General features: G+C 42.6%; 3 protein-coding genes across 3 annotated transcripts; 1 reads left to right on the top strand and 2 right to left on the bottom strand.

Moving 5' to 3' along the window:
- Window positions 1–4,209: 4,209 nt before the first annotated feature.
- LOC123447717 (telomerase Cajal body protein 1) lies at window positions 4,210–7,734 on the bottom strand. Its single transcript, XM_045124352.1, has 13 exons — window positions 7,335–7,734; window positions 7,172–7,233; window positions 6,981–7,061; window positions 6,806–6,879; window positions 6,638–6,720; window positions 6,389–6,492; window positions 5,613–5,752; window positions 5,495–5,542; window positions 5,339–5,391; window positions 5,073–5,157; window positions 4,925–4,991; window positions 4,715–4,825; window positions 4,210–4,614 (listed from the first exon to the last, which is right to left on the bottom strand). Exons 1-13 carry the CDS (start codon window positions 7,670–7,672, stop codon window positions 4,562–4,564), a joined length of 1,299 nt encoding a protein of 432 aa, XP_044980287.1. The 5' UTR covers window positions 7,673–7,734; the 3' UTR covers window positions 4,210–4,561.
- A 239-nt stretch (window positions 7,735–7,973) lies between these two features.
- On the top strand, window positions 7,974–11,277 carry LOC123447715. The gene is made up of 9 exons (XM_045124349.1): window positions 7,974–8,114; window positions 8,229–8,408; window positions 8,520–8,617; window positions 9,213–9,303; window positions 9,392–9,595; window positions 9,687–9,943; window positions 10,347–10,437; window positions 10,509–10,719; window positions 10,818–11,277. The coding sequence occupies exons 1-9, from the start codon at window positions 7,992–7,994 to the stop codon at window positions 11,030–11,032; spliced, it is 1,470 nt and encodes a 489-aa protein (XP_044980284.1). The 5' UTR covers window positions 7,974–7,991; the 3' UTR covers window positions 11,033–11,277.
- An 841-nt stretch (window positions 11,278–12,118) lies between these two features.
- On the bottom strand, window positions 12,119–24,991 carry LOC123447716 (vacuolar protein sorting-associated protein 51 homolog). The gene is made up of 20 exons (XM_045124350.1): window positions 24,667–24,991; window positions 23,613–23,752; window positions 23,436–23,490; window positions 23,258–23,365; window positions 22,417–22,515; window positions 22,257–22,334; window positions 20,919–20,996; window positions 18,960–19,034; window positions 18,644–18,744; window positions 17,317–17,384; window positions 16,566–16,639; window positions 15,720–15,786; window positions 15,429–15,544; window positions 14,999–15,265; window positions 14,787–14,903; window positions 14,122–14,193; window positions 13,970–14,020; window positions 13,566–13,793; window positions 12,654–12,830; window positions 12,119–12,406 (listed from the first exon to the last, which is right to left on the bottom strand). The coding sequence occupies exons 1-20, from the start codon at window positions 24,877–24,879 to the stop codon at window positions 12,290–12,292; spliced, it is 2,301 nt and encodes a 766-aa protein (XP_044980285.1). The 5' UTR covers window positions 24,880–24,991; the 3' UTR covers window positions 12,119–12,289.
- Window positions 24,992–26,539: the final 1,548 nt, after the last annotated feature.

Genomic DNA, 26,539 nt, shown 5'->3' with positions numbered 1-26,539 from the left:
GGCGCCTATACCCAAGTCAATTCATATTTGGAAGGTCAAAGTCCTGTTAATAATAAAGGTTTTCATGTGGTTTGTCCACAAAGAAGTTATTCTAACGAAGGACAATTTAGCAAAATGTAATTGGGCAGGTAGTCAAAGATGCAGCTTTTGTCATAACAACGACACTATCAAGCACCTCTTTCTCGAATATCTGATGGCTAGGATATTGTGGCGCTCTCTCCATATAGCATTTAATATCAACCCTCCTAACAGTATACACACGTTATTCGGGATGTGGTTAAAAGGGGTTGACACAACCACTGCAGAGCATATACGATTGGGAGTATGTGCATTACTTTTGGCTACATGGAACTGTAGGAATGATTTGGTGTTTAACAGACAAAGTTCTATTAACTTTTTGCAGGTTATCTACAGGGCTACTGTCATGATCTGTATGTGGTCCTTACTCACTCCTGCGGAAGCCAGGGAGCCTTTGGTTACTGGGTGTGCCCGTTGGGAGATGGTAGTTCGGGGTATCTTCAACCGGTTTGGATGGCGGTCCAGTAATAGGATAGGTGGTTAGCCATCTATGCCTATTTTCAGCCGGTTGTGGCGTGTAAGGCGCTATGTATCTTTATTTATTTATGTTTTGGTTCTATATGTACTTCGTTGCGGACATGTTTTGGGATTTCTTTAATAAATGCTTGTACAGTATTTCTAGTTTTACAGTATTGATGCAGAGGCCGGGGGCACGCCTCCTTTTCTAAAAAATGCTATTGTGATATTCATTAGCTTTAAATCAGCCGTAAAGTGATCACTTCTATTAGATCAATATCTCCAGAACCCAAACGCACAAAATGAATGTTGATTTTGATGTTTCCAAAACAATTCTGATTCTTAGAAAACCTTTCCCGAACTGCTCTTTTTGGTGTTTGTGCTGTGACTACTACTGTACTACAAATTCAAAACGAGGTGGTCATTGAGGTGTGCTTCTAATTTAATCCGAGAGACTCTAACTTATGTTGTGTTATGTTATTGTGATATTTATTATCTTTAAATCAGCCTTAAGGTGATCACTTTCGTTAGATCAATATATCTGCAGACCCAAAGGCACACAATGAATGTTGATTTCAAATTGTGTGCGAGGGAATCTGGACACCGTATAATCTACTAATATGGTGCCAAGTTTTGTGAACTAAACAAAACATGGATATATTTCCCACCCTTTTTTAAAGCACCGTCACTGGAAGAAATTAATGATGTGGAGATTTGGCATGCTATAGTTCACCTCTTTTCTGGTTGGGATGCAAGTTTAAGTGATCTATTGCGCTGTGTTTTTCTTGATATTTTTTCGATGTTCCTTTTATATGCATACTAGAGTCATAATAATTTTAATGGCCTCATGATGCTATTTTCTAATGTTTAATGGAATATATATGGCTGTCCATGTTTTTTTTCTATGCCATTGAGTCTATGGCCCATTAGATTCTTGCCTTTTGATTTGTCAAGTAATCAGTTTACTGAATAAATAGAGTGAATTCCACTTTTTACCCCTAATTTTCACATTTTTTACATTAATTACCTCAGTTAACAGAATTTCATCCATCATACCCCATTTAATAGAAGTGTTGCCACGATTTACCTTTTTTTAATTTTCTAGAGCATCTTGAGGGGTGGGTCATAATTATCAGGTCCAGCTCACGTGCCATGTCGGCAGGTTTTTCCTAGGATTTTTTTGCAGGCTTTGCCGCTTCGCACATCCGGCCGAACCGGGCCGATGGCAAGCAGACGCAAACACATATCCTTGAACTGTTTACGGCCGCTTGATTCATGTGTCATATCATTATGTGCGGAGAATTCATGTGTCATGGTGAACTCATATGGAGAGTTGGATTTGATGATGTTTACCTTGTTTGTGTAATGAATCAGGAAAATGCAATGTGGACAAAACGCATGTGTTCTGGCGAAAATATTGTTCCTATTTATGCACCAGATGATGCTTTTAAAATTGATTATTTTAGATGGTAGGTTATATCATACTTATGCACATTGTTTTGTCAAAACTGATTATAGTTATGTTATACATTGCTGTCAATTTCACATGCAGAAAAATTACAGCGGCAACGTGGACCTGGCAATCAAGACCATGTATCAGAATGCTCATAAAAATTATAAAAGGGTAAATTGTAGCAACACTTTTGTTAAATGGGGTATGACGGATGAAATTCTCTTAAATGGTGTAATTAATGTCAAAAACGTCAAACTTAGGGGTAAAATACGGAATTTACTCGAATAAATATGGTGTTTGGGTTCCGACAACATGTGTCCAGTGTCTACAATAAATCTTTCTTTCTATTTACATAGACTTCCCCGTAAATCAGGATAAATTTTGTTCCAGTGTTTGGGTTCCTCTTGGATGAAAGAGTCTTTTTGGGTACAAAAAGGGAACTGACCTCATGATTGCTTGTTAAATTCCTATGAATTTATTTATTTTGCCCTGAAAATGCTTCAGGCCAGCTATTTCCCTCAGTAGGTTCCTACAGCAAAAACAGTTGTCCTAAGAGAAACCATCCTCATTTCCTTTGCGCTACTATGCCCTTCCGATGGCAAGATATGCACCACTTTTACCTTTTGTCTGCACAAGTTCAGTCTTCTTCCCTTGCTCACTCCGCTCCCGATTTCTTGCTGCTAGGCAATGGACTCTAGGTGTTCTGACATAGATATTCATAAGAATAACTAACAAACTTTTGGTCAATGAGCTGCTAATACTGTAAAACTAGAGGTTCTTTTAATTGTGAAACTATCTCTTCTTATTGGTTGTAACCATAAGTTAAATTCTGGTATCAATTTAGAGAACTGCGTATGAGGAAGTATTTGCTACTCGCATGTTGGAGTTTTTTCACAGCAGGACAGTACATGCTTTCTCAAGGAAAAAAATCACATCATACATTGATTATAAGGTTTTACCTTTCTTTTATGCAGCGACACATGCATCGGTTATGTTTGGTATGAATACCATTTTGCGCTATCACCATGTCTGCACTATATTTCAGAAACCGTATCGATTCCCTTTTGAGTTTATGATTTGGCTTAATCTGCCCAACTAGATGAACGCATTAACTGAGATATCCAGCAAAAGATATATGTCAAATGTTTTATTGCCTAGCTAATGGTTTCTGTTGATATTCATGTCAAATCTCTATTGATATTCATACTTGTGATTTAAGCAAGCTAGTGAAGGTTAGGTGAATGTCTAGCTAGTGGAACACCAACCGCCTGTTTACATCGGCGTACAAACACGATTACATCTAGGGTGTTGTCCTTTAGTGTCACCTTTTTCAGGCTTCTTATTTCTGTCGATGTTTTTTTTCCACTAATAGGTTTGTGTCATTGTTGTTGCCCTGGCACCTCTCCCTCGCTCACGCACTGCCTCGCCGCGCTACTCCACCGCGAACGGAGAAGAAAGGAGGAAGGAGAGCATAGGGACATGGTGGGGATTTTCTCCCGGCGCACGTACACCGCCGCCGCAACCACGGCTTCTATTCCGAGCACGAACTCGACACCCACACCAGGTTACAACGCACCCCACTCGAATTTTATACCCAGGGCTGGCGTCGGGAACACCCCCCCCCCCTCTCCAGTGCACACGATCCAGCCCCGCCCGCTCTCGTCGCGCGTCGGGAACACCCCCCCCCCCCCTCTCCAGTGCACACGATCCAGCCCCGCCCGCTCTCGTCGCGGCCACCACACGCATACGCGCCCCGCACGCGCGAGGCCCGCGTCAGATCGTGCCCTGGAGACCCGGTCCAGCACGCTACCTGAGCCCTAGTCTAACGCACACATGCCGCACATAGACTTGATAATTTTGAAATATTAATCCCTAGAATTGCACTCGACTAAGCCTGAAATGTGATGTTTGAAGGTGTGCCATTTTAGCAAAAATGTTAATATTATCTTCGTTCTACAAATTAAGCATAGACTTGGGGCTGAGAACATGATGGCTGGGTGTTGATAAAAAAATACGAAAGTGACCTTTAAAAAAGACAAGCAAATGCTTTGCAGATATGAGTCGTGGGCGTTCAAGTAAAAAAAAAGTACAAATATTGCAGCTGTGAAACTTAAAAGAAAAACCAAATTCAAAATGTATACACAAGATCATAGGTGGGCCATGGGCATGTGGAAAGTTAGAGCGAACCGAGTTCCCAGCGAAAACTTGCAAATGACGAAACATCGGTGAATAAGACTTTGAATTGAATGGGGGCCTAATCGGCCAACATACAAGGTGTTTATGCACACAAATACCATCTTTACATGCCATGATAAGAAATCAGCTCATATCTCCCAAAAAAACAATCGTACTATCATGCTTTACCAGCTTGTTACCCATGATAAGTTGTCTGCCTGGAACAGGATAAGCCGGCAAATTCTCTAATAACTCATCGGTACAGTGTGCGTTTTAGCGATCTGCATCCAGTTCTTGCTCACCCACAGCTATAGCCCAATGTCATTACATCATGTACCTCCAGCATCTGCAGTCCAAAATGTTCGTCTGTCCCTCCACAGCTCAGGGCTTGATGTTGTTTCAAGCTTCTTGTGAGCAAGAAAACTTCCAGACAGAGCAGCAGTTCTCATCGCCTAAATGTGCAAAATAAATAATAAATAAATGTGCAGCACCTGCCATTCAAGCAACATAAACATATTCCGAATGCTTGAAGTCTAGAACATTCACACACACCTGCCAAACTCGATTCCTCTTCGAATTCATCTTGCATACCAAATCTTCTGTGCCCAGATGATGTTGTAGCAAGAGGAAGGTATGGATGGAAGGAGAAACCGTTGACAGTATCTAAGATCAAGGAGATAAAGATCACATGGGCTGTACCATAAAAGATTTGCATATATGTTACGTAAACTTCTCTATAGAGAGAAATTTAGAAACACATACCAGCAGCTGCTTGGAAGCCTGTCACCCACTGGCCACCTTGAAGGTCGTAAATATGGACCATGCCGTCCTGTCAAAACACAAAAATCATGTTTCAGGTTCAATGGTTTGGAATAAGAACGAAAATGAACAGAAAACATGAGAAGCAAACCTGCCCACCAGTGGCAAGATGCTTGCCACAGGGCTCAATATCAAATTGTACTCTTTGATTAGTAGTATCACACGATCTGTACAACCTAATGAAGGGATTCCACACACAGAAAATGGGAAGAGTTTGACAGAAGTCAGAAGAATATGACTCCACTTAAAATAAGACAGATTAACCTATCAATTCCACTTCCCAAATCAAACAAACTTACTTATTCTAAGCAATATATTGAATTTTGGAATTAAAGTAGAATGTGTTTAAATACTTACTTGTAAACAATTTCCACGGTGTTCCGGATATCCCAACATAATATGTATGGATCCTAACAAAAAATCATGACCAGCTCAATTGTTTGTATTGTCCCAAGATATATGTGATGAAGAACCTTGAGATAAATTATTGGAAATACGAGGAGTTTTAGTTACCTTCCGCCCTCCAGTATATAAATAATTTCCATCTTTTGAAAAAAGCACCTGAGATTTGCATCACTGTTATCTGCTATCTGTACAGCAAAAGCTAAGCAAGTAGTGTTGCTTCACAAACCTGTGTAACACCCCCAAGCTGGCCATGTAGAACATATAATGGCTCCATGTTACCCTCCGCATAAACAGCTGTTGTCTGGCTATACGAGCCAACTGCGAGCATCCCATTTTGAGGAGAGAACGAGATTGAAGATACTATACCTGTTGGAAACAAGGAGATCAAAAGCATTCACTGCTGTTTTAAGTCATGGGAACTTGATAATAAATCATAGTCATCAATATTAGCCAAAACTTGAACTGAGAAGAACCCGACAAGATATCTACAATAAGCATTCGTGCAGAATCTTTCAGTCTGTGCATGGAAACATGTATTTATGTTTATAAACTACTGATCCTAGTCACAATTTATAGCCTGATTTTAATAGTGAGAGTCCTCTCGAAGTTCTAATGCAAAGTTCTGTAGAAGAATAACATAAGAGGAACAACAAGGTCTTGGCACAAAGTTACTTTGGAGTTTGATTATGCAAAAATAATAATGAAAATGAATACTATCTCAAGATTTCATTCATCAGTATTGTGGTAATAAACTGACATTGTTACTCACAGTTTCATCATACAAAAAATTATTGGAAACTTAACAAGTCATGAACATTTACATTTAATTCATGTCATGGAAAGTAATTTCTTTCTTTCTTGGTGAATCCTTAAACAGACAACCAAAGTTGCATGCAGATTAAAGTAAAATTAACGCATTTCTCTGTTTCAAACCCCAACTGAAATCATATGCTGTCTTGAAGCATGGTAACTACTAAGTAAACCAGTGGAACTTTCACTTACCAGTTGGCCCTTCACCCCCTTTAAGCAAAGAGTATTGCTCAAAATCTCTGCCAGGCCGATGAACATCAAACACTCTGATTGCCTTGTTGTATCCAGCAAAAAGCCTGCAGGCCACAATATCCACGTTGAGTAAAGCGGTGATAAAAACTGTGCTTCAGTGAGGTTGCAAACTTGCATGGACATCACAATTCAGCATTTTCCTGTTTTCAACATAAATTCAGATCACACGGTAGAGTCTAGTGCACATACTTGGATCCTGTGGAATTAAACGATATCGAAAGTGCAGCCGTTATCTCATCCATGGCGTCGTATGCTCTGTAAGTGCATCGAAGCTGCAGTTACCACATTGAACCGTCAGAAATGGGATCTTTCATCATCCACACACCAAGCAACAACGCATAAGCAAACCAATTCTACCTCGCCGGTGGTGGCGTCCCAGAGGTGTATCGGATGGTCGCGACTGGTGCTAGCAAACACACAGGTGGCCGGATCTGCAAGAACAACACAGCACCTTTGCATTCACCAAAGCTGCACAGCTTGCAATGCAATGCAACCCGCACCTTGACATGGCAAAAGGAAGCAATCCACTCACCGGATAAGGACATGTAGGGGTACCAGCAGAAGTCGTACACGGGCTCGCCCTCGTTCACCTGGAGGCTTGCGCCATAGGAGTCTGCAGTTAAAATTCATCAAAAGTCGAACACGGGAGAAATAACTGAACAACAGCAGCCATTCAAGCAAACAAAACAAGGGCTACAAAACAGGCGGCGCGGCGCGGCCCACCTTGGCCTCCGACGGCGGCCTCCGCGGTGTCCTCCGCCGCAGCACCGTACGCGTCCTCCGGCCTGGCCGAGAAAGGAACAGGGTATACTACCGGCGTCAGTCGACAGCGGCGAGAGGGCGTAAGAAGGTACGGGGAGGAACAACGAGAGGTGCGCGCGCGTACAGGTAGAACATGCGGAGGGAGTTGTCGTCGGAGCTGGTGAGGAAGGAGGAGCCGTCGGGGGACCACTTGACGCCCTTGAGGAAGTTGCCCGCGGACGAGGAGCAGGGTGAGCGGAACTGGTCGGCGAAGTGGTACCGGCGGCGCGGCCGGAGATCGAAGCGGAGCTCAGGCCACGAGTACGCCGCCGCCGTCGCCGCCGCCGCCGCCTCAGCAGCAGCAGCTTCCTCCGCCGCCGCCGCGGCAGCAGAGGCTCCCTCCTCCTCCGTCCCGTTCTCCGTCGCGTCCCCGAACTCCGCGGCGGCCGGCGCGGCCGCTTGCTCCTCCGCCGCTTCTTCCATCGGTGGAAGGAACTCTCTCTCTCTGCTCTCTCCTCTCCGGCAAGGCGACCGGACTGTCTGGTCGGGCCGGGCCGGGCCTGGGGTTTCTCGAGGGTTTTGGGGGCGAGGTCGGCTCGTGCCCCCGTGGGCCTGGCCCGGTATGGGCCATTGGGCCGTGACGCGTCGGCCACCCTCCGCAACCCCCACGTGCACGGCACGCACTACTCGAGGAGCTCAAAAAAAAAAAAACTCTAGACCCACCACTTCCCACCGGTGGTTGCATTGGAGTGGTAGATCCGGCGAGGCGAGAGCGGCAGTGGAACCCCCCACGGCAAGCGCCATGTCCGACGAATCGCCGGCGCCGGCGCCGGCGACGACGCCCGCGGGGGGCCAGCAAGCCGAGCAGGACGGCGGAGGGTGGGGAGGCTGGGGCCTCTCCGTGTTCTCCGAGATCTCCCGCAGCGTGCGAGCTCCCGCCCACCCCTTCCCGCTCCGTGCGCCCGCCGCGCGTTTGCGCTCTTTTTGTTTTGTTTTCCGGACGGTTAGGGTTCTGATGTGATGCGGTGCGTCCGCGCAGGCGGTGGAGGTCGCCAAGAGCGCCATCGCCGACATCCAGCAGCCGCCGGAGCAGGAGGCGGGGCCCGGCGAGGGGGAAGCCAAGGGGGATGACGAACCGGAGGGGGAGGGCGGGGACGAGCGCCGCAAGGCGGCGCTGGACAAGCTGGAGAACGCCAGCGAGGACTCGCTCCTGGGCCAGGCGAGCACCTCCCTCTCGCTGTTTTCGGCAATGCCAGTGAATGTGGTCCATGGATTTGGGGTTGGGCGGTGGTGAAATGTTGTTTGTGATTTGCGCTGTGCGGTTCTGCAGGGGCTCAAGGTCTTCGACACCTCGGTGGAGAGCATCACGACCGGGACGTGGCAGGCTCTTGGGAGTGCATGGAGGAGTGGCTCGCTGATTGTTCAGAAGTATAGGCCCCATTTTGATCCACATTTTCCCTTTCTGCTTGTTGCTTAGCGTGTGGTTTTAGTATGTTGCATGTGTGTCATGAATTGCTTAACCTACAGTATACATGGAACAGTGGAAGCACCCACGATTAAATAGTTAACCGTCCACTCAGAATGCTGATTATGGTTATAATTTTCCTGAATTAAATTTTGAAATGAGAGAAAGCTCGTGATACGATGCTATTCATTTCCCTTTGTTGGTTGCAGAATCGGTATAATGATGTCTTGCCTCTAGGTGGGTTAGTCCTTGTATTCAGAGTATCGTCAATGTGAATGATGCGCCATTAACTAGCTGTTTTATGTAGCATTGATGGGATTCTAAAAGCAACACTTCATCCAGACGCTGCTTTACTTGTTTTAAATGATAATTCTGTTAATGGGTCGTTTTGCAGTGTCAATATGTCAAGTTAACTTTGGTGTTACTGCTGGACGTTTAATAATGTTTTGGGTGCCAATAAACCTGCAATCTTTTTTCTCCTTTGCTTGAAGAAGGAACTCCTCAATTTAATGTGTTTGTGTCTATCCTTCTATCTATAATATGAGTTTACCTTCTTAGATTGGAAACTTCTGCTTCAAGCCTTGCTGAAACCATTCAACAAGGAGAACTGCCTGCCAAAGCATCCGAAATAGCACCAACCATTTTGGAGGTAAACCCTAGAATTTAGTAATATATCTTTTCTTCTACTGTCCTACCCATTTGTAAAAATATTGATATCAAAACCTTGATAACCACAGACAGGGAAGTCATTTACAGCTAAAGGAATGGAAATGCTTGAGCATGTTGGAAAAGAGACGATGGAGTTGATCATTGAAGAGACTGGTATGGAAATTGAAAAAGGAGGTACTGGTGAAGGTGACCAGCAAACAGAAGAGGAACAGTCTGAAGAAGTATCATTTGACAGATGTTTCTATATTTATGGAGGACCTGATCAGTTGGAGGTGCGGCTTCTGTTTTCACATTTTCTTCCTGTGCTGGATTATCAGTCTCTGGCTCTCTGCCCTTCTTAATTTATGGTCTTTTCTATACTAGGAACTGGAAGCACTGTCAAGCCACTATGCACTGCTATTTAATAGGAAGAAAACAAAACTTGTCGCTGAGCAGAAAACGTATTATGATGGAAAGATCAAAGAAATACAGCAGCTGTTTACTCTTAGTACCAAGATTGAAGATGATGCAGCAGACTCTGACAAAGGGAAGAAGATTGAGGCAGCCGATACTGATGGTAATGCAGAAATGAAGAAGTTATGTGACTCAAGTGTTAGCAAGGCTGCTAAAATGGCTGCGGGGTAGGCATAACTCGTTCACCCTGTAAATTCAAAATTAGTATGTTAATATTGTTGTCTGGTTTTGTCAGGTTATGATGCAATTAATGGGATATTGTTCATCTAGAAAAAACCATGTTAGCATGTGGTACTGAAACTTAAATATGCAATGAACACGATTGAGCATCATCCATTGTCCACTGCAGGAACTCACATTCTGGGTGACCTGACAGAGATATAAAACTACTAGGGACTGCTTAAATAGTCTAGTAACCGACAAGACTAAATAAAACTACCCCACATTTTCTGTCCATCAATAAGCTCGTTCCAGTTTTACTGCTGTAGAGTTTCTTTGAGCATTTGAGCTTCATCTTTTGGCACTCATTTCTTTAAACATCTTACATGGTTACACTAATCGCCTTTGCAGGTTCGCAACTGGCTTGGGTGGACTTTCTCCGAGTGATATCATCAAACGAAGTACAGATAGGCTAGAGACCATTCACTCAGAGGGCGTTCATGTACGTCCACGTTATATAAGTCCCTTCTCCTAAAACTGTAGTGATGTCTTTAATAAACTGTCTTCCTGCAGAGATTGTCAGAGATGTGCTGCCTTGCAGTTTCTCAGCTTCTGGTGCTTGGGAAATCAGTCATCTCTTCTGCCAACAAATCAAGCGATGAAGATGAAAATGGTGTGAAAATCGATTGGCCTGAAGATCTCATTTCGAAGGCAGAGATCATCAGATGGAGGGCGCAATCCATCGCTGTGGATATCGAGAAGGTCGCTACGAGTTTTGCTACAGGTATATGTAAAGGCATATTTCCCCTCGTGCACTTGATGAGTGTTGGACGGGCAAACTTCAATGTTAACAGGAAAAAAAACATCGTTCTGTACTTGTAGGCATCTCGGATGTTTCTGAAGCTTATGCAGCGGTGATACAGAATGCTCTGGCAGACAAGCAAGGCAGCGACGTCCCGCATCAGTCGGTGCAGGAGAAAGCCAAGTACATATCCAGCCATCTGAAATCCGACCAGACGAGTGCCGTCAGCAAGTTACAAGACGCCCTCCAGTACCTGGCATACGTTGTCGTCTGCACCTCTATGCCAAGTGTTTAGTCCTGGAGTGCCTCCTCCACGCTGTTGCCATTGTTATTGTTAACCTCTTAATGTACATTTCGTGTGCGAGGGTTGGCATAGTTAGGGCCTCTAGCTACACTGGTTGTGTTGTGTTTGTTCAAGCGTCGTGAAATCAGTAATTGGATGTGTCTCGTTTGTATTTCTTGGCACATGACAGATTGTTGCTCTCTACTTTTTCCTGAGAACAATGAGAACTACTGATGTGAAGCCAGAAATTTACCTAAGCCTGTTCACTTGGTATGCCGTATATGCAATGTTAGGTGTTACCTATTCAATTATTTTGTTGCATGTGAGATACCATTGAGAAAAGAGAACGTATTATTGTGGTTTCTTGTGTTCTTTGTGCCATGTGAGATGCCACCTGGTTTAAATTGACCTGGAATGATAATTTCTAGAAGTGGGTGGTTTACAAGTGTACAAACTGCGTGATATTAAGAGCCCATGATCAAAATAAGTTGAGCAGAATCGGTCAATCGGGTGGTTCATCTCTTTTTCCAAGACAATATTGCAGGCAGTCTCAAATGTCGACACCTTATTTAGACTTGATACTTCCCCACAATACTGCATCTCAAAACTAACAATTACTCCAGTTGTATCATCTTCACGGGCACATATACATAATGTAGGCCAAGAGTGTTAAAATATATAGTTGGGAAACACAAATGATACAAGTGTAAGCAACAATCCGCAACGTACAACAAAAACCACAATCCAGACATGCAAAATTCCAATCTGAATCCATATATTAGTTCATTCCAAAAAGGAGAGGATTGTCAAGTGGATGGGACTTCGGTAATAATCATAGTGACCAGGCTGCCAAAAAGGAAAAGCTAATGTCATTAAGCTCCCACGTGTATTATCAAGTCAACATATTGGCATGGGATGATACAGTTTGTAGAATACTTACCTCGTAATTTCTCCACGAACTGCGCCCTCAAAGTATTGCATCTTTTTTCTGCACTCTACAGCTTGTAAACGTCCATTCGATTAAAATGCATAATATTCAACTCAACTCTAGAGTCAAGACACGTGACAATACAATGGCAGAGATGGGACGCTGAGAGCTCAAGAAGTATACATTTCCGGCACTGTTGATTCAATTCGAGTGTTTTGACCTCAGATTTACACATTACAGATGGTGGCATGCCACAAGCCCACACAACTATATGCACATAGCTTTGAATGGTGTGTATTAAAATTGAGTAAAACTGAATGCTGCTGAGAGATACAATGTGACTACATATTTGAGCTTTGCTCTTTGATTTTTGCCAGTTTTGCATTTATGAGCTTATCTAATATTGGGGCCTCAAGAGGTATCGGGTCAAGACATCTCTCATGTGCAGCATTGTTCACCTGCAAAGGAGGGGGAAATAAACAATGTTCAAACATATTCCAGAGACAGGTTCGCAAGAGCAAACTAAATATGCAACAGCTTCTTTTCACACAGAAGATCCCATCATCTATTAACATGTGATGTGTGCAGATGCTTGCGCTTGGTGTTTAGGTAAAGACCTTAGATACAAGCAGGCACAGTGTGGGAAAGCTCGATAAAACTACTAAATTTTTTTGGATTGTGATTCAATGTTAGGTGCTATCTAACCTCTTTCAGTAGAAAGCTTATAGCTGCTTCATCATCAATAAACTCCTTGAGGGAGCTCTTCAGAAATTCCATATCCAACTGAATCTGCTGAAATCCACTTCTGTTGAAGGTCTGAAGCCGGACAAATTCTTGCAAACTTTTCAGGCAAAGCTTGAGGACGGTAGAAATTACAGATTCCTGAAATTAATTAAAAGGAAATTCTACATGATCACCTAGCAAGTTAATACCAAATTTGAACTATAAAATCAATGCTGCAACAAGCACCAGCAAATTCAATCAGTAAGCTGACGCATGATCTCTTTCAGAAGACACCTCTGTGACTTGTGCTGCATTTGGACAAGTGGTGGCTTTATTGAAAAAAAACTGTTCTTCCTATTCCTGTGAAATATCCTCGACATATTTTCGTGTTCGAAAGTACTCCCTCCGTTCCGTAATTAGTTAAAATTTGAACTAAAACCACGACGATAGCGGATGGAGTAAAATATTGTCCATCAATTTATGCCACGGTGGATTTCAAAGAGTGTAACATTATGAAAGTTGTTTTTATGATGAGTCCAGGAATATATGCTCATTTTTTTATGTGACCATTCGAGGTAGTCAAAAAGATACCATTGGTCCATGGCTAGAAACGACCATGACACTTCTACTGTGACAAGCTCATGTGAATAGAAGAAGCAGTAAATAACTTCTACCCTAAGTCTGGCGACAGGTGCATCATGGAGCCCCAATGTAAATACTGAACAGATTAAAAGATCAATGGGATCAACTCAATATGTTTATACTAGCAAGGGGAAAGCTTTCTAATCAACAAGGGATGGAAAACATCCTAAGGGCATTATACATTTTGTAAAACAAAAAGGGAAATAGGCAGTTTCAAAAGTTATATAAGAGGAAAGTGATGCAGATCTCCACCTGAGTGTATTCAAGTTTGGTGAATATTTCCATTTTCTGTTCGAATAATTTTGCTAGATGATTTTCTAGAAATTGACTTCTAGACCGGTTTGTGTTTGATCGGTGCAACATCTCTTCTCGCATTGGATTGCTTCTAGAGGAAGTTGTGCTGCCGGTGCTATCAGAATGCCGATGCCGTCGGACTAAACCAGGTAAAATCTGCTTGACTTCAGATACTATGCCATTGAACTGCAGGATGAGAAACACTTATTACTGTGTTAGTAAGAAAAACCCTTCCAACGTGAGATGGCAGTCATATGCAGTAGTGAGCATGAAATGTAAGCATCAGTTTTAAACTCAAGTAGAGTGGCACGGTATCCTATTGTTCAATATATAATAGTAATAGGATAAGAAACTGAACAAACCTCTAGGAGAAGTAGATCAACAAACATGTTAACTTCCCGTGGTTCCTTGTGCTGTTTTGGTTGAATATACAGAACACAAGCATGAGCAAAAAATAGAAATGGCAGAATGATCAATGAACGAGAAATAGTTCATGTTGGATGGGATAGCTAACCTTTAGCCAGACCGGTGTCGAAAATCGCTTATTAAGAAGTTTGGATATCTTCTGAGTCTTTATATTTATGTACTGATTCAAAAAAAAAAATCAGCTATAGCCAGATGATAGAGAAAAACGTACTTCCAAAGTGAAAACTTGAATTAAATAAATGTTGCCATCTCTCAGCGAAAGCAACAATTCCACCACATGTAAACTGTGTCATTGTTACTGAAGATGTTATCAGTTCAACATTCTAGACCAATAACAATATTATGACTGACAGCTTTTCATGACACAAGTGTATTCTAAGTTCCTTTAGCATCTAATGCTAATGATGCTGTTTTTGGACCTAACTTGACATGCTCAACATTCCGCATGCAGTTACATTACTCTCAGAGCAGCAAAAGAAGGTCAAAAAGTTCTCAGAAAATTCAGAGCATACTTGCGTAGACCCATACACATGATTGTCAGCTATAACAGTGCATGGTACGCTATGCCGTGATAACGATCCAGAAAAATAATAGGAAGCCCTAGTCGACCAATTTATATAAACCTTCTTTCTTTTTAATATGAACAGTTTCACTGTATGGCACGCACCAGGGGGGGGGGGCATACCTCCGTACAGAAAAAATATCAACTAAGAATGAAAGGGAAAGAAAGGTACGGAAAATGTATACTCCTACATGTTGTAAGAATTTCTCCCCAGATGAACGATATAGCCGACATATCTCCCCAGGTACAAAAGGTGGCCCATATTCAGAGCTACGTGCGCCCCCTCCAGAGAAAGAATCAGCCAAATCCTAGAAAAATAACAAAGTTCAGAATCATTCAGCAGACATTCACCTGTCCAGTTTCTCAAATGTAAGAAAGGCCGTCAGCAAGTGAAGAAATATACCTCTGTAACTTTAGGAATCGTTGTCTGTTCTATGAAAACACAAAGCTGCGCAAGCATGAGCACCAACACTGTTGGAACCTTGTCAATTTGCACAAAATCCACAGTACTTGACTCTTGAGAGAAACCCGTGATTCTCCCAGAAAGCATATGAAAATGCCCATCAAGTTTCTGAAAGAAATCTTGAAAACCTTCTTGCACCCAATCAATAATCAAATCTTTCAGCTGTACTAGCAACTCCGTATTCCCATCTATAAGATGACGGAATTCCTAAAAGAAACATAGTCAAAATGATACCATTGCAATATAGTATAACTGTATAAGGATTCTGTGAGAAATTTAGTACTTGTGCAGAACTAATTTACATTATTATTCGACATGGTACCAATGGAAATGAATCGTCACATGATTTTTAGTGCTTCCAGATATTTACCTGCAGGAGATCTATGCACCCTTGGGATACTTTAATTTTACTTTTTTCCATGGCAGTTTGCAGCTGTGACTCTTCCAACTTCTCATTTGTTGTTGAGTGTGTTCGGACCAGTACATCTGCTCAGCCATGCCCAATAGATGTAAGTTTACTTTCTTGTTTCCAAATATATTTGTACTATTACAAGATAAATAAAAAATAAGTTACTGTCAAATGAAATCCATAATCGAGGGGTACAGTCAGTTCTGCGCAAAAATTGCAAATAAAAGCAAACTGAGGTGAGAGGGGAAGAACCTGATATTTCAGTTTGAAGATGAAGAAAGGCAGTTGCTATGTGTTGCTTGATAATGTCTCGAGTAGTCTGACACAGCAAAAAAATTGTTACTTATTACATATTAAATCAGCATCGAGAAAAATAGACAGCTCTTTAGACATGGATGTCCCAAATAAGCACCTACAGAAGGGGACTGGATAATATTAAATTATTAATTGTATCCCTGAATAAGAACATCCGAGGGAGGAAAGGAAATTAGCACATCTTAATAAATATCTTAAGTAATTTAGCCTATCTTACAGAAAGAAATTGGTTCTTTTGTGAATTCATCACATAGGTTCACCCCTAGCAACCAGTGCTCGAATAGTCCTCAACACTACCAACAACAATACATCTGAGAAAGGAAACCAGCGTATACTGAGCAAGCCTCTGTTTCCAGTCCATCATAACAAGATGTGGATAATTAGGGCTATCAATTGTAAGGTTGTGCACTCCTATGCCATCTTGCTTTAAAAAAGGGGACGGAATTAGCAGCTAATTTTTTTGCCCCCACCAACAGTGTCCCTCGTTCCAACACTCTAATCCCTTTGTGATAAGTGGAAAAGGCAGTATTGTTTCAACCAATATTCTGAAGTAACAAACGCCCAGAAAGGATCGCAACACTAACGCATGGAGAAAATTGTGCATATTTAGCATGTGGTTTCTACTTGATTCTAGGCAAAACAAATCAACTGATTGACATAATATGAAATCTGTTAGTATCGATTTTATCAAACATAAGAAAAAATATATCATTTGTGTCTTAAAAGGTGGAGCATATTATAATTTGAAACATGAATGGAAATGTTACAGGGTGAAGAACCAACCTCCAATGAAAAAGCTGGCAGTGCAGCCTCTGATATAACTTCGTCGATCGCAGTTGCGTCCTCCCATAAGCCTCCTGCGATCATCGTATCATAGCAGGATTAAGTCAAAAGAAATACAATGATCTTTCAAAACCCACAGTAATATCGTATTAAGATACATGGACATTGAAGGTTAAAAAATTAACATGGATGGCTATTAATGGTAAAAGCACACCGCCAATACTGTCAAGAACAACACAAATATTGACATTAAAGGCTCTGACAATAGATGAAACATAAGAATTTTCTCAAGGTAGGAGTTCAATATCCACTACTGAAGTGAGTTGATACCAATTCAAATTTGAATAGTTAGTTTCTTCAAAACTCAACCAAAGTTTATCCTGAATTTGAAGACCATTGATTTGAAGTCATTCTTCCATTATACAACAGCATACCAATTTTTCCATTATATATAGTACAGCATAACAATTCTTCCATTACAAATAGTACAGCATAACACGAAAACAACATAAAACATTATAAAATGATTGGATAAAACTTACTTAGCATCATCATAAGGCAAATCACCATGGTTTTGTGCAAAATGTCCTTTGTACGTTCGTATCATGACTAATGACAAAGATCTAAATGGAACACAACTATTCATGTCTTGGCAAGAAAAGAAAAAGGAACACGTAGAGCTTTACACTATTATTCTTGATATAATGGAAACACATTTACGATAGCACTGTATCATAGATAAAGCTCTTACGTAGCATTGCCAGCAGATCTGTTGATGGAATTCTTTCCTTCAGAGCCCCTCTGACTGTTTCATAACGGCTTCATGCAAAATAGCACAAAAGGAAATAAGACAAATGTATATGGGATGTATTTCTAATTTCTAATAGTATAAATGCAAGATAAACAAGAAGCAAAAGCCAAAAGGGAAGTCTAATAGAAAGACTAGTTTCAGTTCATCTTAGGCCGCCTCAGATTGTAGCAAATTTTTTGTGTCCATGTCCCGCCACATAAAATATGTATGACCACACTACAAATCGAACATATGCACATATCACATGATGCCCAACAGATAGGAAAATATTCCACTTCGCATTTCCTTCTGTGTTGTAATTGATAGTAAAAGACATGCACCAGGTTGTCCATGGACTTTACACCGGAGCCCCAAATATAGCGCATTCGCCATTCTGGCACCTCCGACCTCAATATTATGACAGCAGAGCAAGTGAGCCTACTTGGTTGGGGGAGAGGATATACAATCCAACCGCCTGAGTTAAATTTCTAGTGTAACGAATTTGGGACTGCCAGGACTTCCCTTAAATTTTTCCTTCGAAAAATATGGACTTCAATATATATCTACCCTCAGGTATGTCGGATCTCCATCGAACGCATGGCAATTAATCGCTGCAGCATGGCAATTTTTCTGTTGATTTTTACGCTACATGGCAATTTCCATTGTGGAACATGGCAAATCCTTATACACAGGCATGGCAATTTTATTTGTTATCACATGGCAAATCTGGTCGTCAGATTTTTAACATTTCCGAAAAACATTAAAAACATTATGCCAGCAGTGCAAAGCAAACCAATAATATAACTCTTGGTCACTAGAAGGAAGAACTATTTTCATAGCCCGCTTAGACCGTTTCGATCATGTCAAGAATGAACTTCAATGAAGAAAGAGAGGATTTAAGAAAATAGAGGAATTTGGTCATCTCAAGCTATACTTTCAAAGTTATGTTGGTTGCATGATCTTAGTTTGGCGATGTGCTATAGCACTTCGAGACTAAAATTTTTTTTCTGAATGCGTGAGCTTAGAGAATACTTGAGCAAAAAACAAAGTTAGGTGGCTCAAGTAGAATGTTATGACACACTACAGGTTCAACTGTTCACAGGCAAATTACTTCCTGTTTTAGCAAACAGGATTTAGTGTACGACTTCATTTTTTTACAATGGTAATTGCCTTGGTCAGTATTCTCGGTTCCATAATGGCAAAGTACCATGGACAAGACGTAGTTATTCATTACTTAAAAATAGCTAATTGTCCAGTTGTAAAATTGCATAAAGAATGTGATGCTTACTTTGTGAACAAAGCATGTGCAAGTTCAATGAGACGACTTTCTGAATCAGGAAATATTATGAGATAAGCACGGAATGTCTTTGAAATATCACCAACTGAAGCCTGCGATAAAACAGACAAACGAGCAATAATGATATAGGAGTTGGCGGGATGGGAGGTGCTACAAATAGATTAGATTTGTACGTTGTTAACTATATTGAATGATTTAATGTGCATCAAAATCACAACATAGGGAACACAAGCTAGGTGGATTACAGAATTTCCACCCAAAATAAAATGTAAGTTGTTTATTTTGTTCTAATATTTCCGATATATACCTGTGTGGGCTCAGTCTGCAAATTTAAAAGGCAATCTTCGAGCTTCTCGAGTAGGTTTGACTTAAGGTTGTCGACCTGTTCGCAGACACAACATAAATTATTATGACAAGATTTACAGAGCAAATTGCAACATATGCAAACAGTGATAACTTTTTATCAGCACAACATGAGCACAAGCTCTGACTTCAATATGCACATCATAATAACGAGACTAGTCATGATTATTATTTGCATAAGAAGACCATGAGGCTGTACCATATTATTTTCAGTAATTCACTGCCAAGGCACATGCCCAGATCATACACATAATTCTAGCCCGTTCTATAAACAGTGATTCAATGTGTTTGCAATGCCTCGTTTGAGTGATTGAAAGTGGTGGACAGAGAAAATGATAGTTGTCTAACATGGCAAACCAACATTATTTGCATCAAGGAAATGTTTTATGGAATGGCTCAGCCATCATACTAAATTGGACTTTGACTAACAGGTCGCATTTACCTGTGATCCAAATAAATCACATCCGCTGCCTAGATACAAGAGGGAAGCCCTGAAGCTTCCGATTCAACAATCATTAAGTTTGGAAATTCCACCAGGCTATCTGACAGGGTTCTTATGTGTGCAAATTGTAAAAGCACTAGACATTATGACCACTAGCCATAATTAAGAAAGCACACGCTGTTATGAACAAATTATGTGTCAAGTCTGAAAAAAAGTAGTGACCACTGGCTATGATACATGTGTTTATATTTTATCTTTATGCAATTTGCAAATGCTTCTCTCATCAACCAGTACTCATCCTCCAAGTCAGGAGTGTGGACAGGTGAGGAGAGCTGGAAGGAAGAGCAAAATTATCAAGTTTTTGTTCGTAAGGCGGCCAAACCGAGAGCTACTTGGAAAGGATGGCAATGGGTCGGGTTCGACTCGGGTTGAACCAATATCAAACCCATACCCAAATCCATGAAGGCATTCTCTGCCTGCCCACAAAAAAAAGCATGGGCAGGAAATCATGCCCGTGTCCAAACCAGATGGATGGTATGGATATCCATTGGGTCCTCTGAACATGTATATGTGATACCTAAGGAAACAACAAAAACGCTTACCAATTTTAAGATCAGTACTTCAGACAATATCAAATAAGCACAGGTGTATAATGCATCCATTCTCAATCTAAGTTCCCCGAAATGACATAGCACAACAAGTTAGACTACCAGGTCGAATTTTTCTTTGCTTTTTAATATTTAAAAATTACTATGGGGGAAACGATAGTACGCTCAGAATGTTAAGAGGGGTCGTGGTACGGAAGGATCAGGTACGGAATGACGATATACAAGAGAGACTTGGGGTAGCACCGATTGAAGAGAAGCTGGTCCAGCATCGTCTCAGATGGTTTGGACATATTCAACGGAGGCCATCGGAAGCGCCGGTGAATAGCGGACGGATAAAGCGTGCTGAGAATGTTAAGAGGGGTCGTGGTAGACCAAACTTGACATGGGAGGAGTCCGTTAAGAGAGATCTGAAGGTTTGGAATATCGACAAAGACTTAGCCATGGACAGGGGTGCGTGGAAGTTAGCTATCCACGTTCCAGAGCCATGACTTGGTTTCGAGATCTTATGGGTTTCAACTCTAGCCTACCCCAACTTGTTTGGGACTGAAAGGCTTGGTTGTTGCTGTTGTTGTTGTTGTGGAAACGATAGTACGCTAGGTATCAGAGAATATTGCCCCCACAAGTTAGACTACCAGGTCGGGTTCAGGCATACCCACAGATACAGAATTATGCCCATGCCCTGCAGAAGACTAGTCTGGTCGGGTTCAGGCGCTGCCCATGGGTTCAAAAAATATTCAAACCCTGACCATTTGGGTCGGGTACCCGTAGGTATCCATGTCCATGGGTAAAATTGCCATCCTTATTGGTACAAAATTGGCATGTACTCATAATGAAGGGAGAGAAAAATACATACAGGAAAGTTTAGTTGTTTAAGAAGCACCACAGCTTCTGCTCTTGCTTCAATAGGTTCAGAATCTGAGTACAACTTTGCCTGCAAATTTAATCAAAATAAGTAAAGGGTAACAGTAGTAAACATGATGATACGATTAGGGTAACACAATAATTTAACAAAGCAATAGAAGGAATCACATTCTATGCCTTGTAGCAAGGGGAAAACACCCCTGACGACTGAAATCTTACATTATTTCTGTAAAAGTAGATGATTCCCCACGCATTGCAGCGGAATTGAAGATTACTAAATAATGTATAGAATGTAAATATCCATTCATTAAAATTCAAAGCATGTGGGAAATTTTAGCAAAAAAATAAAAATCTTAACATAAAATATTTTAAAATCCACGTAGAATGCACTAATGCATGCTACTCCCTCCATTCCTAAGTACTCCCTCCGTCACAAAATAAGTGCCGCTGCTTTAGTACTAAATTTGCGACACTTATTTTGGGACGGAGGGAGTATAAGTCTACGTACTACATACGGATGTATATAGGCATACTTTAGAGTGTAGATTCACGGGAAATGCATTGGAGCACCTGGGTGCCACAGACCCCTATATGTAAATAGCATTAAATAAAATATCAGAAATTTCAAAAAATCTGAAATTTTGAGATATGAAACCTGGGTGCCCATTGTACACCCGTGTTCATTTTCGTGGGCAATGGGTGCCCGTGGTATCCATGGCACAAGAATTACTGTCCGACATACGTTACATCCAGATTTTTTTTCTACACATACAATTTTTTGTCTTTTTACTGACATTACTACGGGCACCCATTCCCCACGAAACTGAACAAGGGTGTGCAACGGGCACCCAGGTTTCATATCCCAAAATTTCAGCTTTTTTGAAAATTCCTAATATGTTTTTTAATGCTATATTCATATAGGGGTGTGTGGCACCCGAGAGCCACAAATCCTCTTCCGTAGATTCACCCATTTTGATCCGTATGTAGTCCATATTGAAATCTCTAAAAGGACTTATATTTGGGAAAGGAGGGAGTACACGGTAGAGAGGCTCTTTCTATGTATAGATCACACGGATGTTGATAGATCAAGATAGCAAATCCAATGGCTACATCAACGTTGATGATGTGTTCATAGCGAGAACACAAAAATATAGCTATTAATGCTTGCTAGTGAGGGCTTATGACATGTTAGATATGCATAACTTGCTGGTGTGGCATGGCTTGATGTAGAGGAAAAATAGATTGTGGGTTCCAACTACTTAGGAATACAAAATTAAAATTAAGCTCTTCCATACAAATCTCAAATCTGAGCCAAAATGTAGACAATTACCTGAAGCTGTTGTATAACCAAATCCATTGCCTCCTCAGATGCCTTTTTACAGTCTTGAAAGGATGTATCACCATAGGCCTACCATAAAGAAAAAAATATGAAGATAATGCTAAGAATGTGTGAGGAAAGTTTCTAAGATGGGGAAATAGCTGATCTAAACCTCAAAAATAGGTTTAGCTCCAGTAAAAAATCTGACAGCGTCCGCGTATGCTTCTGCCTTGATGCATTTGTTGAGCCGAGATGGCAGATCATATATGAACTGCAAAAAAAATTGGAAATTGGCATCATCTTAAGTTTGTTGGCCTCTGCATATCTTCAGCACTCAGAACTCACTGGTAGTGCTAATACTCTGAATAGAATATTAAAGAGTTCACGGAGCAAATATGTGAAAGAGCAATCCTGAACAAACATCTACATGGCATGTCTTCAACTCAGACAAAAACTCATGGTGCTCAAGCGCAACATAGTTTCTATGTCATCTAAAGTAACTTGATTTCGGTAAAGTTGTGAATGGTCCATTCGGGATGAAACAAGAGACACGACCACAGAAATACACAAGTAATGTAATGATCATGAAATTAATGATCCAACTACCCTATGGCAACTTCCAAATGAAATAAGCTAAAACATGCACTCCACTAAAAAAATTACAACACGCACAACAACTGATGTGTTATGTTGTACTTGCTTCACAACAGAAGTTAAAACTCAAAGTAACTATACAGTTACCCTCGGTTTTATGCCAACTGACACATTCAATTCTAAACATAGGACAAAATCCAGAACATACATAGGTCTACTGGACCACTATAACATGGGCCAGGTTAGGGTAAATATGGAAAACAATGGAATATCACTTTAGCTTTAACAAATTGCAGTTGCTGGGATCCATATAGCCTAACTTGACTGTATAATCATTGTTTGTCGAGGACAACAACACAAACTGTTCTGCATATATTATTAGTTCTTGAGAAGAATAGCACAAAAAGAACAGGGTTTACTTGAACTTTCCGGAGGAGATTGCGTGTACGGTGTAATTTCTCAATGTTTTCTCTTTTGTTGAAAAGAGATGTGTTCACTGTGTCGCTTCTTGACTGCACTGATGTTATCTGACAAAAATGAAGGCAGGTTGGTTCAACTATGTACCAAGAAGTACATCAACAACATCATGATGCAAACCTTTGATAGTAGTTGTTCCATGTTTGTCTCCATGCCAGCAATGTTAGTCTTCATCCTGCAGGAGAAACATAGGTACATAAAGAACGTTACAACTATAGCACGTAATAGCCCTAGAATCTCAAACTAACTAATATAAGGGAGAGCAGAGAGCTATCACAGTGAAGGAAATACCATCACCTTTTTATAGTGTCAGTTGCACTTATAAATTTGTTATAATTCTCATATACTAGCATCTGTAAGTCTGTGTCCAGGTTCTTGATCTCAGCAGCCATCTTCACATGCCTCTGTAGAAGGGCTTCCAGATTTGATTGTTGCACCTACAGAACACAAACAAGTCAGGGTTCTCCTCTGAAATTGAACTACCAAACTAAACTCTGGCTTCATGTGTCCTACTGCGCTGTTTTAACAATCAATAACCACTGGCCATAACAGATAAAGTTTGTCTCGCAAAAAATACTCAAAACCATTTCACCTTTCGTATAAAACTATTCACAGCAAGCCAACACCGCAAGGAAACGGTGTAGATAACTCGAGCAATTCAACTGAATATTGCAAGTTATGCAGTAGTGATACGGAAAATGGGATACTGTGCATCCCTCAGCGGAACCCTTTGGTGGTGTCGTGGGATACTTGTGTGTGTGCGTGTGTGTGCGCGCTGAACCTATGTCGTATGTTGTGATCTGGCGGTCTGCTTTATTTATAAAGCGGGGCGAAAGCCTTTTTCGGTAAATGGGATACAGTTCACCAGTTCAAATATAGTTCATGGTAGCTCGTACGGGAACTCCACTGATCAGAATGCGGTTAATCTAAGCCTCTAAACTACAGGACAGAAAATGCTGGCAGAAAAATGATACGTGTGCTGAACACCATCACATGTACCTAGATACCATACTGCAGATTAAGCTTCTACATAGATCCAACTGAGGATTTTGAATGAAAGGGAGACACATTTTACATCCACATGCTGACATGCATCATTCAACAAAATAATAACAGAACTCTGTTTAAGGAGCTCATACTTTAAACTATAGCCAGACGAGCAAAATGCGTTGCTGCAATGTGCATCAATCAGGTAAATTGTGACCCGAGGCTATCAATTAGCAGTTATTACAGTTAATCACATTCGTTCCTAGTCTATACAAAGCATGCCCAGCCATAAGATCCGGCCGAGGCACGGAGAGCTGGATCTGGGAGGCCACGTATAGAGGGAGCAGGGAGCATGTGGGCGAACCAGGACGTCCATGTAGACATCGGGGTTGAAGGAGGTGGAGTTGATGGACTCGAGCGGCGACGCGGTGACGGCGGCGGGGGAGGGCCGCGCCGGGGACGCGGCGACCGCGCCGGCGGCCGCGGGGTCGGTGTTGTAGAAACTGGCCAGGAGATCGCGCGTGCGCCGGGCCTTCTCGTCCATTGCCGTCGGCACGGCGCCGACGGTGGTGGCCATTTCGCGCCGAGGTTGGGGAGGAGGTTGGACGCCGGGGAGATCGGGTGTTGTAGGAGTGGATCGGAGAGGGGAAAGATGAGGGGTTCTTTTGGGAAGTTTGCTCGTCGGGAATTTTACGGCCCTGGCCCTGCAGTGCACGAGCTGAACAAATGAAACCGTTAGGGTCTGAACTGTAAATTTTGAAATCACTAAGAGGGTGTTTGTTTCCAGGGACTTATTGGTTTAGGGACTTAAAAAAGTCCCTATAAGTCCCACCTAAACCAAACACAAGGGACTTATTGGGACTTATTGTGGCGATTTGAGACTTATCAAATAAGACTCTCACGGAGGAGCTTATTGGGACTTATCCCGGGCCGGACCTACCTCGCGTCGCTCCAGGCTCGTTCCCTGCATGCCGCCCCGCCTCTTGGTCCAATCGCCGCCGCCGCCCCGCCTCTCGCCCCGTCGCCGCCCCGCCTCTCGCTCCGGTCGCCGCCCCGTCGCCGCCCCGCCTCTCGCTCCGGTCGCCGCCCCGCCTCTCGCTCCGGTCGCCGCCCCGCCTCGGTTCGTTCTGCCTCAGTTCGCCGCCCCGTCGCCGCCCCGGCTCGGTTCGTTCTGCCTCGGTTCGTTGCAGCGGTGCCTCCAATCGTCGGACAGGCCCTCTCCTGAGCCTCGTTGCAGCGGTGCTTATCCTGTGTGCCGTACGCGTTGGCTGATGACGATTCATGTGAACAAGTGTATTATTAGGTGCAACATGGACTTATAAGTCCCTGTAAACAAACAGGTAAGGACTCGAGACTTATAAATCCCTGTAAACAAACAAGTAGGGACTTATGACTTATAAGTTCGGACTTAAAAAAGTCCTAGGACTTATGAAACAAACAGGGGCTAAATACACCTTTTTCAAAGATCACTCCCACACACACACAATGTGATTAACCACTCGTCCCCCGCGTCGCCCTCCCTGGCGACACGGATGAACCCTAGATCGAGGCGCTACCGCCCCCCTTTTCCACCTTTTCTCGACTCGCCGCCATCGGAAGAGCAGCCGGCGAAGACCGTGCCGGCTCCAATGAAGGTGGCGGCGGGGCCCCTTCATTTTTTCTACTGCCTGCATGGTGCAGTGGCAGCAATGGCATCAGGCGGGGCCAAGGCGGCGCGGGGGCCCGCATGCTCGCGAGATAACCATGGGCGACGCTGCGGCCCTAGGCGGTGCGCGGATGGAAGCCGACTGCACCGACGACGACGACTGCGCGAGGTCGGCCGTGCTCTCTCCCAAATCGCGTTGGCTCTTGGTGGTGCTCTTCCCTTCTGCTATTGTTGCCCCTTTTTCTCTCTCCCGACTGAAGGAGGTGCGGGCGATCCTCCCTTGCGGGGTTCCCCCCAGATCCCGCGCATGGTGGCGTGGGCCAGTCTGTTTCAGCGCATCCTCGGCCCGATCTCGAGAGTGGCGGTGTGGGCCTGCTAGCTTGGTGCGTTCCTGCCTAGTTCCAACGAGCGGCGGCTTGGATCAGTCCGATTTCGGCGCGGTCCCGGTCAGATCCAGCGCGCGGCGGTGCAAACGTTTTCGCCCTTGGCCTGCGAGTGGCGGCGCGGGTCGGTCATATCCGATGTGGTCCCAGCTAGTTCCTGCGCGCGGAGTGCACACAGCCAGTTGGCGTGGTTTCCGCTAGCTTCTTTC

The sequence above is a fragment of the Hordeum vulgare genome, chromosome 4H, assembly GCF_904849725.1.
Source record: "Hordeum vulgare subsp. vulgare chromosome 4H, MorexV3_pseudomolecules_assembly, whole genome shotgun sequence".
NCBI classification, from domain to species: domain Eukaryota; kingdom Viridiplantae; phylum Streptophyta; class Magnoliopsida; order Poales; family Poaceae; genus Hordeum; species Hordeum vulgare.
Note: the sequence above shows the minus strand (reverse complement) of the source record. Positions and strands in the feature narration are given on the sequence as shown.